The sequence below is a fragment of the Scaptodrosophila lebanonensis genome, unplaced genomic scaffold, assembly GCF_003285725.1.
Source record: "Scaptodrosophila lebanonensis strain 11010-0011.00,11010-0021.00 unplaced genomic scaffold, SlebRS2 tig00000061-arrow-pilon, whole genome shotgun sequence".
Taxonomy (NCBI): domain Eukaryota; kingdom Metazoa; phylum Arthropoda; class Insecta; order Diptera; family Drosophilidae; genus Scaptodrosophila; species Scaptodrosophila lebanonensis.
The window spans coordinates 6,535,641-6,549,996 of record NW_022060554.1 but is presented as its reverse complement, the minus strand read 5'-3'; the positions used below and the strand labels follow the sequence as shown (position 1 = coordinate 6,549,996).

Here is a 14,356-nt window from a genome sequence, read left to right as displayed (position 1 = left end):
CTTAAAATAAATATAGTGCCAGTTTTCCGCGTCATTAACATTCCAAATATTTGTGAAACATACATACTTATCATATTATGATTAGAGATCGTACACAATTAAACTAAATTGCACTGACTTACATCTTGAAGAAATTCTGATCATGTTTTAAGATGTCGTAAGTTCAGTCTGTAAGGTTTCTACAGATATGTAACTGTACAAATGACTATACAAGTATAAGTGATATCTTGGAAATTACAAGAGGAAGAATTATCAAAAATGTATATTTTCATGTTGTTTACGTTCGTTTTCCTTCTTCTATGAGTTCCTTAATTTTGCTATTTAGTCTTTTAACAGTTTCCAGTTTTACATAAAGAATAGGAACTAATGAGGATACTTCGCAACGCTCTGTTAAGAAATGTATTTTCATTTATTAACTATAGATTTTGCATTGTAGGATTTTAAAATCGCATAAAAATCGATCGTGTACTCAGAAGAAAGGAATAAGATTAGTCTTGTAAATGTTATTGAGTATTGTTTTAAATATCCAAATTAGTCTTCTTCGTAGTAACCTTCGGACTTGCATTGAACATAATAGGAGTAAACTACCAACCAAAAGTAAATGCTGCACACTGCAAAGTCGTAAAAGGCTCACTGTTAGTGCTTATGCTACTCAATTAGAAGCTTATATACTTATAAGTGCGAGCCCAATAACTATTTCAGTTTTCAGTTGGTGGTTTTCCAGCCACCAGTCAAACAGGAATATGCTGCCAAAGATGATATGCAAGATATCGGTTATTAGGTATATTAATAAAAATATCGACATTTTCTGCAAGAGTTCAATTATTATTCTGACCAAAGACTTAAAATACAAGAATACTTACAAGAAATGCGCCAATAAAAAGCAGTATGCTACCAATACAATGCACCATATATACTGATCGTCCAATGAGTCCTATTACATTCTCTGAGGGTCACAGAAGTTGCGGTAAGGGTTATACATCTTTGTTGCAGTGGTATTTACCATCGCCCAAAAGGATACCAAACGCATTGAACATTATTTCAAAAAGGGATATTATAATGCAACCGAGTCTTAATTCAATATAGAAGCAGCAGGTGCGTACCTTGAACATCTGGAAAAGTACTCAATTCGATGGGTGACCTAAATACAAGTATATGAGGTATTTTTCTTGATTTCTTAATAACACAAAAGGCAAAGTAAATCAGGTGGATTCAACTTGTACTACAAAGTTACGGCTCCTCATCCTCGAGGTAATATTCGAAGTTGTTATTGACCAGCGGACGAGGGCCGTTAGTGATATTGATCAGTCACAAGGCTGTGACATATTCACTTGATACATTTGCATCGGGATTGCGTGGCTGTGTATGTACAGCACAGAGTTGAGCCAAAGCAGCAACAAGAACAAGAGAGAATGCTACAGCCGAGCCAGCCCGACAGTAAAATAGCCTGTACTCTCCACAAAAAAACAAAATTAAAAAAATTAAATTATTAAAAAAATGAATGAATGAATTAATTAAAATTAATTAATTAAATTAAATTAGAATACATGTTTATGTTTAGTTTTAACAGCATACATTTACATCACGTACCTATGCGTGTTTATATGCGCGTATGTATGCAGCATAAAGTTGAACCAAAGCAGCAACAACAGCTGCGGGCAGCGCCTGAGCAGCGATTTTATTTATGGCTATAACTTTCTTCAGAATTGACCTATCATGATGAAACTTGGTATACAGACACATAATCACTAACGGGATATAGCTACCTAATTTTTCGAAATTCCAAGAACTACTGGAGTTATGGAAAAAACACGAATTGCGGGGGAGTGGGGGGGGGGGTGTATCAGAATAAACAAAATAAACTTGACCTGCCTAGGGCTTATGGGAATCTGGATACCGAGTTTGGTTATTCTAGCTCTAGTACCTTCTGAGATCCTTGCGCTCATACAGACGGACGGACGGACATGGCTATATCGACTCGGCTTGTCACCCTGATCAAGAATATATATACTTTGAGGGGTCTGCCACGACTCCTTCTGCCTGTTACATACATTCGCACGAAACTAGTATAGCCTTTTACCCTTTGGGTACAGGATATTAAAAAATTATAATATTAATAAGAAATGTCACTCAAATGTTAATATTATGTTAAAACTATATATTGTTGAAGTCACTAAAGAGATTTATCAGTTCTGCAAATAACAAATTTATTTTCAAATATTTTATTTCATGACGATGTCAGTATATTTTACGAAAACTTTTTTATTGTATGGTAAAACCTTATCATAAAAAGCAGATAAAGCACATTATTACGGGGAAAAAAGATTTGTAAATTGTAGTTATTACTTGTCTGTCATTTTATTTCAGTTTTTATGAATTATAAAAATTAATGTTTTGTTTAATAGTGGGTGTGGCCGCCCTTTGCCTTTACAACGCTCTGTAGTCAATTAAGCATGCTTTCGTATTATTTTCTTAACAATCCCGAAGATTCCATTATACCTATTAAATGCAATGATCTCTCACGTTTACAATATTATTGGTCTTATAACGGCGTATTTTTCGCTTAATAATGGACCAAACGTTCCCAATAGGGTTGAGGTCTGGGCTGTTTCCAGGCCAATAAAGGGACTTTATACCTAAAATATCTTTAAATTCCTTAACCTACGCCAAGAAAAATAGTTAATTAGTGATAAAATGTTTGGAAAACTTGAAGCAACAGGTCCACGTTAGAAAATATCCAGGCAGTTCTTACCGATTTCGAACGGTGGAATGGTGCACAATCGACTTGAAAAAACACTTTTGAGCCTCGATTGTAGGAAAAACATCCATTTTTATTATTTCCACATCGGCTGCAGAGTTGATAGTACCTTCCAGCAATAAAAGTCCCCAGATCATAATACTTATATGGGGAATGCAACACAGAACTTTGCACGCATTGATCACTGAATCTTTCATTGACTCTACGACAAACCATGACTCCCGAATCTGACTCCGAATCCCTTGATTTTGCCTTCGTCAGAGAATATCATATTGGCCCAACCATTAGCTGACCTATCCTGACCTTTATCCTCTATTTGCACCAATTTAGTCTGTTGGAATGAATCTTAGGCCCTCAAATTATTTTTCTTTAATCGCCATTTGACATTTACGTATTTCCTAATGACTGCCATATTTAAATTCTGCAGTAATTTCTCGAGCTGTTTTAAAACGATTGCGCAGAGATATTCGGACTAAATTCCTATCCTAATGCCCACTATTCATCCTTGGACGTCCGCTGCCAGACCTAAACTCTCGATCTCAACTCTCGATCTAAACTCTCGATTTTTTCATATTTTACTTAAAATCTCCTTACAGATAATTCTTTACACATTATTTGCTCAGATATGGCAATATTTGATGTTTTGTTTTTTAAAACTAATAATATAAATTTTTTGAATTCCTGTTAGGGCCATCGTTTTCGATACAAAATCGACTTATCTAAGCACGCTGTCTTCTAATTCTGTTAAAATTGATGCAAATTTTGCAATTGAATGCCACTAAACAAAAAACAAACTTAAAAAGTATCGTAATAAATGTAATAAATTCAAAAGAAAACCCAAAATGCCAACAAAATTATCCTCGGATTTTGTAAATGTATGTATTGAATATATTTTTAAAAATTTAATTAAAAATTTCATTTTTTTAAAATTAGCTTAAAAAATTAAAAAAAAAATATTTTTGTTGTGGGAGTGATTCTGTTTCACTGTCGGGCTTGCTCGACTGTTCTTTCTTGTTTTTTTTTGTAATCTCAGCTCATATGACTAAGTTTGGACCTCGGATGATCAAAGGTAAAAGGGGAAAAAGGATTTCTAATGAAAAGTAGATTGTACGAAGGCGGAGGAATAAAGGAACTGTGTAGTTTCTTAGCTTGTTTAAAATAATTTTGAGAAACAACCCCAACCCCTCAGTAGCATGGGTTAAGCAAATTGCATTCCGGATCGACTTTTTCAGTTTCAAAGCCCTTTTTAGAATGAGTCAGAACCGAATTATTTTCACTAATGCGCTTATTCAATTTAATTTAATGTCTTAAGTGTTCACATGATCTTGCTCCTAGAATTTCAATAGTAATGAATGTGTTTAATATCGTACGAGTATAGTGGTTGATCTTCCCCTCATAATAATTGCGTATTTCAGTTAGTGTTGCCAGAAATGTAAGGTTGTTTGCTCTGAAGGCAGTTTTATTTACCCACATACATACATAAGTTCCAGTATCTACATTCTAGCGAATTAATAATTTTAAATACAAGATATGTCCCAATACATTTTACGATTGGTTTATTTCCAACAGTATAAAGAGCACTGTTTAATTAATCATTTTCCGCCTCGTATTCATCCAGAGCATTGGAAACTTCCACATTGAAAGAGTATACAACAATCCAAAAGTATATATTGAGGGCTAGAGAATAGTAGCAGATATTTATGTGGCATATATATCTATAGGCAAAACTCACGCACTATTATCGCTGTAGGCAGGACCATTAAATACAAAGCAGCGCGGCCTATCTCAGTGAACACGAAACCGGTATAGACAATCAATATAATATTATTTATCAGGCTTGTTATTAAGTAGAAGACCAGTAAAATTTGAGCTTTCTGTGCACAGTTTACAATTGGAAAGAAGTTACGAGATGCATCTTCATCATTTCACTCACCATTAGGGCCCCAACTATAAGCATAACACAACCAATAATATGACAAATAGCAACAGCTTTTTCTATATGGTATGAGGAGACATCTGTGTGGAGGCGTTTGAATATTAAATGGTTTTATATATGCATTAATGATTTTTAGGAACTTTCCATTGTTTACCTTTTCCAAAATTGATCAAAAGCAAATTGACTGCCGTATCAATTAACGCTATTAAGATAGAGCCCATTCGCAGGGAAATGCAGAAACAGAAACGCTTAACACGCACCATGGTGATAATTGTATTGGTAGATCAAAGATTTCCTCGTGCTGTTTTTGGACTAGGGAATCTTTTTTATTTACATAAAATTGCTGAGTACTTGACTTGTAAATCTAAGGCAAAAGGTTAGTCTTTTAATTAAGATGTAATACGTTTATTTCTAGCTATGTATGATACCCTGTACTAAAGTCAGAAAAGGGTATATTAGTGTATGTAGTCGTGGCTGACAAAATATATATGTATGTATTCTTCATCAGTATGAATAGATAAGTAGATAAAGCCAAGTACAGGAAGTTATTTCCATAAATCTCTGCTTGAGCTTTTGTTGGGTGAAAACGTCCCGACAGGCCACATACACGCATCAAAGCAACAAGTACGCAGAATCTTACAACAAAATTTTGTATTGCCATAAATTCAATAAATTTACATTAATATAGTTACATATTCGAGATGTTGATGAAAAACTAGATACATTGAATTTAATAAATCTGAGTGTAGGCTTCACATAAATATTTGACCTCCGACTGCGGCATAAAACGAATATACGACAAGCCAGAAATATAATCCGACAACTGAAAGGTGGTGATAAAATTAGCAAAGTCATAGCAGCGCAACCTTAGAATACATACCGAACATAATGATATAAAATAAGAGAACTGGATACCATATCCTTAGTATTATATCAGCTATCAGCAGTATGATCATGAGTGGAAGTTTGATTAGGCTGACCAGTACATAGCACAGCATGTATTTGGGTCTTAGCTGTACGATAAAAGCATGATCACAAATATATATTAGCATTTGAATTAAAGTTTTGACATTTGCCCCTTTTACCTTTATGGCGCCTATTATTAAAAATATGATGCTGATCATGTGTATAATCATAAACACAAGGAAGAGCTTATGGCATAAGTCGGGTATACCTACAAATGGAGCGTGATTGGTTTAAACTTTGACATGCCAGATATTTACTTACCAGACTCTCCGAAAATAGCTATGAAAATGGTAGCTATGATATCGAGAATAAAGTCCAGAACCCCTATTATTATACTTCCAATGCGTAGATCAACACAGAAACAGCAGAACTGTAAGTAAATCATTTTCCTGGCGTTTGCTCAGTGTATGCGATTTGTAGTTCTGAAAAATGAAAGTGCGCCATAGAATGACGATTTTACATTTTGTTTAAAATTTTTGCTGTCGCTGCGCTTACACTTTAGATAGTAATGTTGTATGACTCCCTGATTACTCGCTGAAAATATTGTGTTTGTATGTTTTGTTTTCGATAACTCATGAATAATGATTTCAAATGCAAAGTAGGATTTAAAACAAGAAAGGAATGCTAGAGTTGAGCAGGCTCTACTCTTAAATACCCTGTACCCATCACATACATTTTTTTTTTAAAACTAGAAAATTTTTTTTAAATTGAAATCATTTAATTAATAAAATATAAAATATTCAATACATAAACACAAAAGTTTCTATATACAGTTTCAACAGCTTACATTTATATCAGAATCGTGTCTAAGCTTGTATGTGTGCAGTACTAAATTAAATCAAAGCAGCAACAACAACCACAGCTGAGCAGAGATTGCATTTATTGCTATAATTATACCCTGTACCCATAGGTTAAAAAGGGTATATTAGGTTTGTGCAAAGTATGTAACATGCAGAAGGAAGCATCTCCGATCCGACCCCATAAAGTATATATATTCTGAATCAGCATGACGAGAGAAATCGATCTAGACATGCTCGTCCGTCCGTCTGTCCGCCTGGATGAACGCAAGGATCTCAGAAACTATAAAAGCTAGAATAACCAAAGTTGGCATCCAGATTCTCCTAGGTCCAAGAAAGGAGATTTCTTTTAATTTAATTTAATTTTCCCCCCTTCTCGCTACAGAATTTCGCCAATAGCGTCCACATTTCAAATGCTACCTAAACCAACTTTGCACACATCATTTATATATAATTGTCTACTGTTGTTCAAAATGTTATTCAATTCTGTCAATTCTAAGAAAAGTTATTAGCGAAACAAATTCTCGCCAGTACAACCTCCCCAAACTGCAGCAACAAGTTCGCTCTTCTTCTTCCTCTTTTTGCTGCTGCTGTGGGCGCATATAACTCAGTGACGAAAGTTTACCTGGGTACAGGGTATTACACTGTCGGCCTTGCTCGACTGTAGCGTTCTCTCTTGTTTTCTTTATAATTGATCTATCAAGATGAAAGTTGGCATACGGACATATAATCAAAAGCCGCATGTAATTACCAAGAGATACGGGAGTTATGAAAAATCACTGATTGCGGGTTGCACTCGAAAAAATCAACAAACTTGTCCTTTCTTGGGCTTAGGAGAGTGTGGATACCAAATGTGGTTATTTTAGCTCCTATACTTTCTGATATCCTTGCGTTTTTACAGCTAGATAGACGGACAGACAGACGGACATGACTATATCGACTCCTCTTGTCATCCTGATCAAGAATAAATATACTCTTTGGGGTCTGCCACGCCTTCTTCTGCGTCTTACAAACATTCCCACGAAACTAGTATACCCTCTTAAATTTAAATAAAATTTTTTATTCCCTTTAATTAATTAATTAATTTTTTCGACTCTAGCGTTCTCTCCAATTTGCTTGCAATTATATATTTATTAACTACAAGTATATTCTATTTCTCTTTCTACTATGGCAGAGCAGTAGAGGTGGGGAAACATCGATGTTTGCCAACATCGATGTTTCGATTTTTTTGGAGGAAGAACATCGATGTATCGATGCATCGAAATTCCACTAACAAATTTTCAAAAAAAAATTAATATACATCATAGGGCACTTCGTTTTGATTTGTCTGTTTATAAAGGAAAAAAAGGGTTTAAAACAAACGATATTTTTATAACTTCAAATAATAAACTAAAAACAAGAGAAAGTATAACATAAAAAATTATAGTTAATGACTAATTTCAGATAAAACAACAAAACAATATTTTCATAAATTGAAAGAATATAAGTATAACAAAATGAAAAGCATAACATAAAAAATATAATTCATGACTAATTATTTGAGATCCACTCATTTTTGTTAATAAAAATGAGCATGTCTACATTCTTTGATTTAAGCGAACTCCTTTTTTCGCTAACTATAAGTCCAGCTTTGCTGAACATGCGCTCACTTTCAGTGGACGTTGCAGGAACGCAGAGGTACTTGCATATACATGCCTTAAGGGACTTATCATTTGAGATCTGTAAATAAAATGCTTCGTATTTTTTGTCTATAAACGACAAAATAGAGCTTGAGGTCGTTGGTAGTTCTTCAATTGTCAACGTAGGATGCATTCGTTTAAAATGTGCAGATAAATTGGTGGTATTGCCACATGTTTGATACACTTTACCACATTTAAAGCATTTAGCAGACTTGCCATCCTTAGACTTATTGAAGAAATTCCACACAGTTGACTTTCCATATTTTACCCGTTTATTAGGACCACCTTCCTCAGGTTCCTTATCCATTTCGGTTGAGTTTGCATTACAATCTAAGTACATAGAACAACATATTAATATATGTACAAATAATGAAAATACACATACACAAATAAGACTGCAGCTGCAAGATAAAAATTACCTTTGCTATTAGATTCTTTTAAAAACTTCTCCATTTCCAAGCACTGCCAACACCAATATCCATCTATAATATTAGTAATTTGTTCTGTATTATATTAGGGGTTTTATTAAAAAATGCAAATTTTAGCTTTTACTTACCTAGCTTTTCCCGCGTTTTTTTTACAAGTAGTAAAAAACATCGAAAATCGGAAATAAAACATCGATGTTTGGAAAAAATTGCAAAACATCGATGTATCGATTTTACATCGATGTTTCGCACAGCACTACAGAGCAGCGATGTGCCTCGAACAAAAAGCACCGACAATGCTCATCTCTAATTAATTGTGTGTACTTATGTGCTGTCCCCAACTGTTTTATATTTTTTGTTGTATGTTATTTGTTGTTGCTGCACTTTTTCTATAATTTGAAAATCGTTGAATAGTTGTAGATATAGTGATATTGACTATGTACCCCAATTGATCGGACAAAATTTATAAGACAAATTTCATTTGAAAGAAAATAGCTTAAAACCTGCGCGTTTTATTTGTTTGTTTTATTTGTAATATAGAACTCAAGTACAATTTTGTAATTACTCACCACAAAATTATGAGCTTGCCCACTTTTTTAAAAACACACTTTTGTGAATTTAACAAAACCATTTTCTTTGGCGACAATTTGAGGAATTTTTTTTTATTTTTTGCATTCAACTGTCAATATCACTTGAATGAGTGATCTGAGAGTTTTCAAACATACATTAAAATAAAAAACATACAATTCTAAGAAAAAACTCTCTGGACTTAAATGAAAAAAATATAACGGCTTCTTTTGTGCAAGTTAAAATATGAAGACCGTCTAGAGAAGGTCTTGCCTGTTGGAATGTTAAATCGCTCTACGATGAAACTTGACATACACTGTGTGTATTACACACTCATAATCACTATCTGAAGGTAATCACAAATTCCATGAATTAAGGGAGTTTTGGAAAATCATTAATAGTGGGACTGTGGGGTACATCAAACAAATAAATCAAACTGCACAGCGTACATACATAAGGCATCTTTTTGTAAAGTTTTGTGTATCTAGCTCTTAAAGTCTTTGAGTATTCATATGGACAGACAGACAGGGCTAGATCGACTCGCCATGACATACTGCTCAAGAATATGTACATATATATACTTTGTGGGGTCACTTCCCGCAAAGCTACTAGAGTTGAACCCATTCTAGCATTTGTATTTGTTTGTTTGATTTTAAGGAAAACTTTATCAATAGCATCATAAATACCAAGCTGTCCAATGTGAAATGAATTAGTTCATATTTTATAAAGTATATTTAGTACTGCATTCTCAATTTTCTGGATAGCACTGTGCATTGCACATACATATGTATGTGAGTGCATGGTATATAGTATATGTACAAATACTTTACCAATGACCGCTAGTAGCCGAATGATATTTATGTCTCGCACTTCAAAAAGTTATACAATAAGCAACGTAATCGAGGAATTTTTATGGCATATGAACCAACAGACGTACATATCTATGCAAACATACATATGTATATAGTCTGTACATATGTATGTTCGTACATTTAGCAAATAACGGCCAAAAAGGCGGAAAGTCCAGCCCAAAAAGAACGTGCGCGGGCATGAAGTCAGACGTGGGCCTGGGACCCGAGTCTGGGCAAAAGGCCAGCATTTACTTTAGCAATTTCGTTTTCATTATCGAAATATCGAAAATAAAATGGGCACAACGGCACTGTCGACAAACGCGATGACGATGATGACGTGGAGTCATTTGTATGCATGGCGCATGCGGAGCGGACGCCACCGACGCGATGCGATTGGGAAGCCATCAAAAATATTATGCAAAAACAACGAAAGGGGGTTATACAAACGATTGCGGCGATCAAGTGGCGCTTGTTGTATATAATGCACAATTGACCCGCACATCCGAGTCATTCGAGTTTCGGACATCAATTCATCAACATCTACATGATGCAAAAGCAACTTGTGCTACTTTTCCTGACACTGAGCAGCTTGGCTGTCGTTTTGGCGCGGCCGGAGCCGCCCAAGCCACGTTATGGGGCTCCACCAGCGCTTCAGAAAGAGTACGGACCACCACCTGCACCACCACAGCCGCTACCTATTTATGGTCCACCAGCGCCATTTTACGGACCACCAGCGGCTCCAACCGCTGAAGCTATTGTGACAAAAAATGTCTATGTGCATGTGCCGCCAGAAGAGCCAGAGCTGTACCCGGCTGCATCGCCCATACAAACAGCCGTGCCCAAGAAGCACTACAAAATCATATTCATCAAGGCACCGAACCCACCTACGCCGGTGCGTCAAGTGCTTCCCCCACCCGTGCAGGACGAGCACAAGACTTTGGTCTACGTGCTGGTGAAGAAGCCGGAGGAGCAGCAACCAATCATTTTGCCATCGCCAGCGCCTACGGAGCCTAGCAAGCCGGAGGTCTACTTCATCAAGTACAAGCAGCAACAGAAACCAGCGACCCAATACGGGCCGCCCCCAGCACCCGCCGAGGAATACGGGGCACCACCAGCACCGCGTACCATCGAACAGTTTTAGTGATAAGGCATGTGTAAAAATGTGCCATGCTCTATGTAAATATAATTTATAGTGCAATATAAAATATAAAGTTTTCGGCATTAACAAAATCCCAAATTATAAACTTTTTATTGAAGGCCCTGCATGGTGATTCAAGCCAAAGATAGCTACTCGTAACTCGGTTTTGGTAAGCATCCAAATTTGAAATAAAAATCTCTGTGAGTTTTTATTCAAATTGTTGAATTTCAAAAGTTAGCGAGCTCTCCTTATTAAATAATATATTGATGTCCACCCAGCAGTCCATAGTAGGAGTTGACAACTATCCAAAAATAAACGCCCGTCGCTGCAAATGAATCTCTTATTAGTATTTCTAGGACCAACATATACTGAGATATATTTACTGATCATCAATGTTTCAATGGCAATGGCCACTAGTGCAATTTTTCCTACACAAACAGCCAAGAAACAAAATACCAAAGACCAGAATACCCGCAGGACAGTAAGGCGCATGTACAGGAGCAAGAGTACAGGCCTTTCCTAGAAAGAAGAGGAAGTATAGTATGTATTACGCAGATCTATAGTTGATCACTTACTAAAATACCACCAAGGAGGAGCAATATGCAGCTAATAAAGTGGCAAAGGAAGATAATAGTAGCCACATGGGGTACTGCATCAGCGTCTGAGAAAGGAGTTTCATTTTCAAATAAGTACACTAGTTAATCATATAAGATACTTGGATATGTGATTTGTGTGCAACTTACGAGCATCAAATTTGTGAGCCAAGGATGTGAGAATGCAATCAAAAATTGCTATAATAATGCAAGCTATTTTCAAATTTATACAAAAACAACATTTTTTTACATAGATAATTTCCATATTCTTAATAAAAAATAAAAATGATTTTAGTGTCAAAATGTTCAAAGCAAAAATTTGTGTTAATTTTATTCAGAAAATGAAAACTTATACTCGAATATAAACATATATTTCCTTCTTTTGGAAACATTCAGGACGCTTCCGAGTCAGACAACCGCGAATAGTAGGAATAAACTACCAGGCAAAAGTACACTCCCAGTACTGTTGAGGGCTTGATAAAGATTATTACTTCAAGTATTATAAAACAGTCTCACCGGTTTGAATTAAATCAAATATGATATAATTATATATAATGCCATCCATTGCCATGTTACTGCATTCCCATATTATAATAATCGTCCGCAACAAGGCCACCAATAAATAAGGTAAAAGAAGAAGGGAAACAGTCTGTAGGAGAGAAATTGGGGGTAATTCTGCAACAATTTTAATTTCTTTATTTATTTATTTAAGCTAAATAAAACTAACGAAATAAAATAGCCTATAAAAATTACAAAAATATCTAATAACGAATCCGACCTGGAGGGGGGATTTAGCAAGATTTTAAATTTTTATTGAATAATGCACGATGCGTTAAAATAATAAATAAATAATAAGTGATGCATATGATTAATAAAAAGATTTCAACAAATCCAACTTAGTTTCATTTTAAGGCGATAATAATGATGAATGAATGTTTGGTCGAGTTCATATGGCGACATTTTTTTTACTCCCCCGGCCACCCCACTGCCTACGCCCTTGTGCATGACGTAATCACTAGTGCATCTGTTAAGTAGGCAAAAAGTTTCTTGTTGGCCTGGTAGGTACAGAAAAATGTATACTACCTAAGAGTATAGCGTAATCAACATCTCCGATAATCAATTTGTGGAGAAACAGAAGACCAAGAACTATCCAAGAACTATACAAAAAGAAGAAATTGTTTCTGGATCGACTCAATGCGGTCCTGATACAATTTATATTGAGGACACCAAACTCTTGAACAGCATTCTAGCTTTGGCCGTACTGGAACACTGTAAAGTAGCTTAGTGGTATAGGGGTCATTAAATTCTGTGGACCATCGTTTAATATAACCAAGAACCCCCGTAGCTTTGTTAACGATAGTTAAGATGAGAAGATTAAAATTAAATAAACAGTTAAGGTGCTGGTGGAGCATCCCTCCGATTTGGATAAAAAAAAAATAAAGTAGAGAATATTAATACAAAATAGTAATAATAATCTCAACGTACAAGTACGAGCGCTGCGATTGGAGTATGAATATTTTCTTTTTCTTTTTTGTTTTGTTTAACCTTAATAAATTTAATTAACTGCATTTAAACCAGCTATTAGTGAGTAGCTGTCCAATAAAATCAAACCGTTATTCGTTAAAATTTTTCGTTCCAAGTTCTGCTTCAGTTTTGATTTAGTTATATCAACAAATATTATACAGCAAAAAGGAATTCCCTGTCTTTAATTAATTTAACTCCATTTTTTAGTAATTATGATTTTATAAAATGATCCCATGTAAGAGTTGTTTGTGACTGCCTTGTTGAAAAGATAAAACAAATGTTTATTTATGATTTCGACTATACTATACAGCTACTGATTGATTCATAGTCAAATATAGCCAGGGGCTTCAACAGAGCCAACAAACAGATTTTTAAAATGTATACTGTTAGACGGTTAAATCAAAACTTCCTTTCACGTAAGCAAGACACTTGGATTACAGCCTATAATAAATTTAGTGTATGTATGTATACACCCGCTTGAATCTCCAAAAATATAAAAATGCAAAAAAGCCTTACCAACAGGACACCAAGAAGCATGAGTACGCAACAAATTACATATATTCCGCTAATGATCAGAGATGCAAAACCAAGCCAGGTATCCCCTTGGAGAAGTAGACCTTTATAATTCAATGCATTGTCGTAGGAGGCGTACCTACTTACGATCTACAAAGTAACGATCCGCGCCGCGCAGGAGAACTTCAATAATGGCTATGATGATGCAACCGCATCTCAATTCAATGCAACAACAGCAGTCATCGGTGTAGATCATACTGAGTTGTGCTCGATTTTTTATGTTATGTGAATAGTTATGAATGAGGCTATGAAATTACTCGCAAAGCAACTACTATATATTGCCGATTGGCTGAAAATGTTGGTAGCAAAGCCACATAAATTCTAAGACCCATTACTATGTAACTAACTACATGTACAGTTAGTTGCCTTGAGTTCATTTACAGTTAATATATTTTGGTCACTGCCCTAGCTATCAAATGCCGCTCACGTTTCTTTAACTATTTGTTTTGGCCGCATTTTTAAAGTCTTAGACTAGGCATACAGTATTGAACAATTAAGGTTATGGTCGTTGTTTTATGCTACATTAAATAGAAATAGAGGAATAGCCAA

The 14,356-nt window shown here is 35.2% G+C and overlaps 6 protein-coding genes across 6 annotated transcripts; 1 reads left to right on the top strand and 5 right to left on the bottom strand.

The window, feature by feature from the left end:
* Window positions 1-398: 398 nt before the first annotated feature.
* On the bottom strand, window positions 399-1,099 carry LOC115624953. Its single transcript, XM_030519805.1, has 4 exons — window positions 1,004-1,099; window positions 864-946; window positions 673-808; window positions 399-611 (listed from the first exon to the last, which is right to left on the bottom strand). The coding sequence occupies exons 1-4, from the start codon at window positions 1,035-1,037 to the stop codon at window positions 532-534; spliced, it is 333 nt and encodes a 110-aa protein (XP_030375665.1). The 5' UTR covers window positions 1,038-1,099; the 3' UTR covers window positions 399-531.
* Window positions 1,100-4,473: 3,374 nt separating this feature from the next.
* Window positions 4,474-4,987, bottom strand: LOC115624881. Its single transcript, XM_030519727.1, has 3 exons — window positions 4,849-4,987; window positions 4,692-4,774; window positions 4,474-4,632 (listed from the first exon to the last, which is right to left on the bottom strand). Exons 1-3 carry the CDS (start codon window positions 4,955-4,957, stop codon window positions 4,474-4,476), a joined length of 351 nt encoding a protein of 116 aa, XP_030375587.1. The 5' UTR covers window positions 4,958-4,987.
* A 338-nt stretch (window positions 4,988-5,325) lies between these two features.
* On the bottom strand, window positions 5,326-6,215 carry LOC115624693. The gene is made up of 5 exons (XM_030519506.1): window positions 6,156-6,215; window positions 5,922-6,082; window positions 5,780-5,868; window positions 5,575-5,707; window positions 5,326-5,517 (listed from the first exon to the last, which is right to left on the bottom strand). Exons 2-5 carry the CDS (start codon window positions 6,043-6,045, stop codon window positions 5,447-5,449), a joined length of 417 nt encoding a protein of 138 aa, XP_030375366.1. The 5' UTR covers window positions 6,046-6,082; window positions 6,156-6,215; the 3' UTR covers window positions 5,326-5,446.
* A 4,302-nt stretch (window positions 6,216-10,517) lies between these two features.
* LOC115624696 (extensin) lies at window positions 10,518-11,216 on the top strand. Its single transcript, XM_030519510.1, has one exon. The coding sequence runs from the start codon at window positions 10,524-10,526 to the stop codon at window positions 11,118-11,120; it is 597 nt and encodes a 198-aa protein (XP_030375370.1). The 5' UTR covers window positions 10,518-10,523; the 3' UTR covers window positions 11,121-11,216.
* Window positions 11,216-11,990, bottom strand: LOC115624694. The gene is made up of 4 exons (XM_030519507.1): window positions 11,861-11,990; window positions 11,693-11,778; window positions 11,501-11,636; window positions 11,216-11,442 (listed from the first exon to the last, which is right to left on the bottom strand). The coding sequence occupies exons 1-4, from the start codon at window positions 11,973-11,975 to the stop codon at window positions 11,369-11,371; spliced, it is 411 nt and encodes a 136-aa protein (XP_030375367.1). The 5' UTR covers window positions 11,976-11,990; the 3' UTR covers window positions 11,216-11,368.
* A 22-nt stretch (window positions 11,991-12,012) lies between these two features.
* On the bottom strand, window positions 12,013-14,003 carry LOC115624695. Its single transcript, XM_030519508.1, has 4 exons — window positions 13,895-14,003; window positions 13,751-13,836; window positions 12,227-12,359; window positions 12,013-12,173 (listed from the first exon to the last, which is right to left on the bottom strand). Exons 1-4 carry the CDS (start codon window positions 14,001-14,003, stop codon window positions 12,103-12,105), a joined length of 399 nt encoding a protein of 132 aa, XP_030375368.1. The 3' UTR covers window positions 12,013-12,102.
* Window positions 14,004-14,356: the final 353 nt, after the last annotated feature.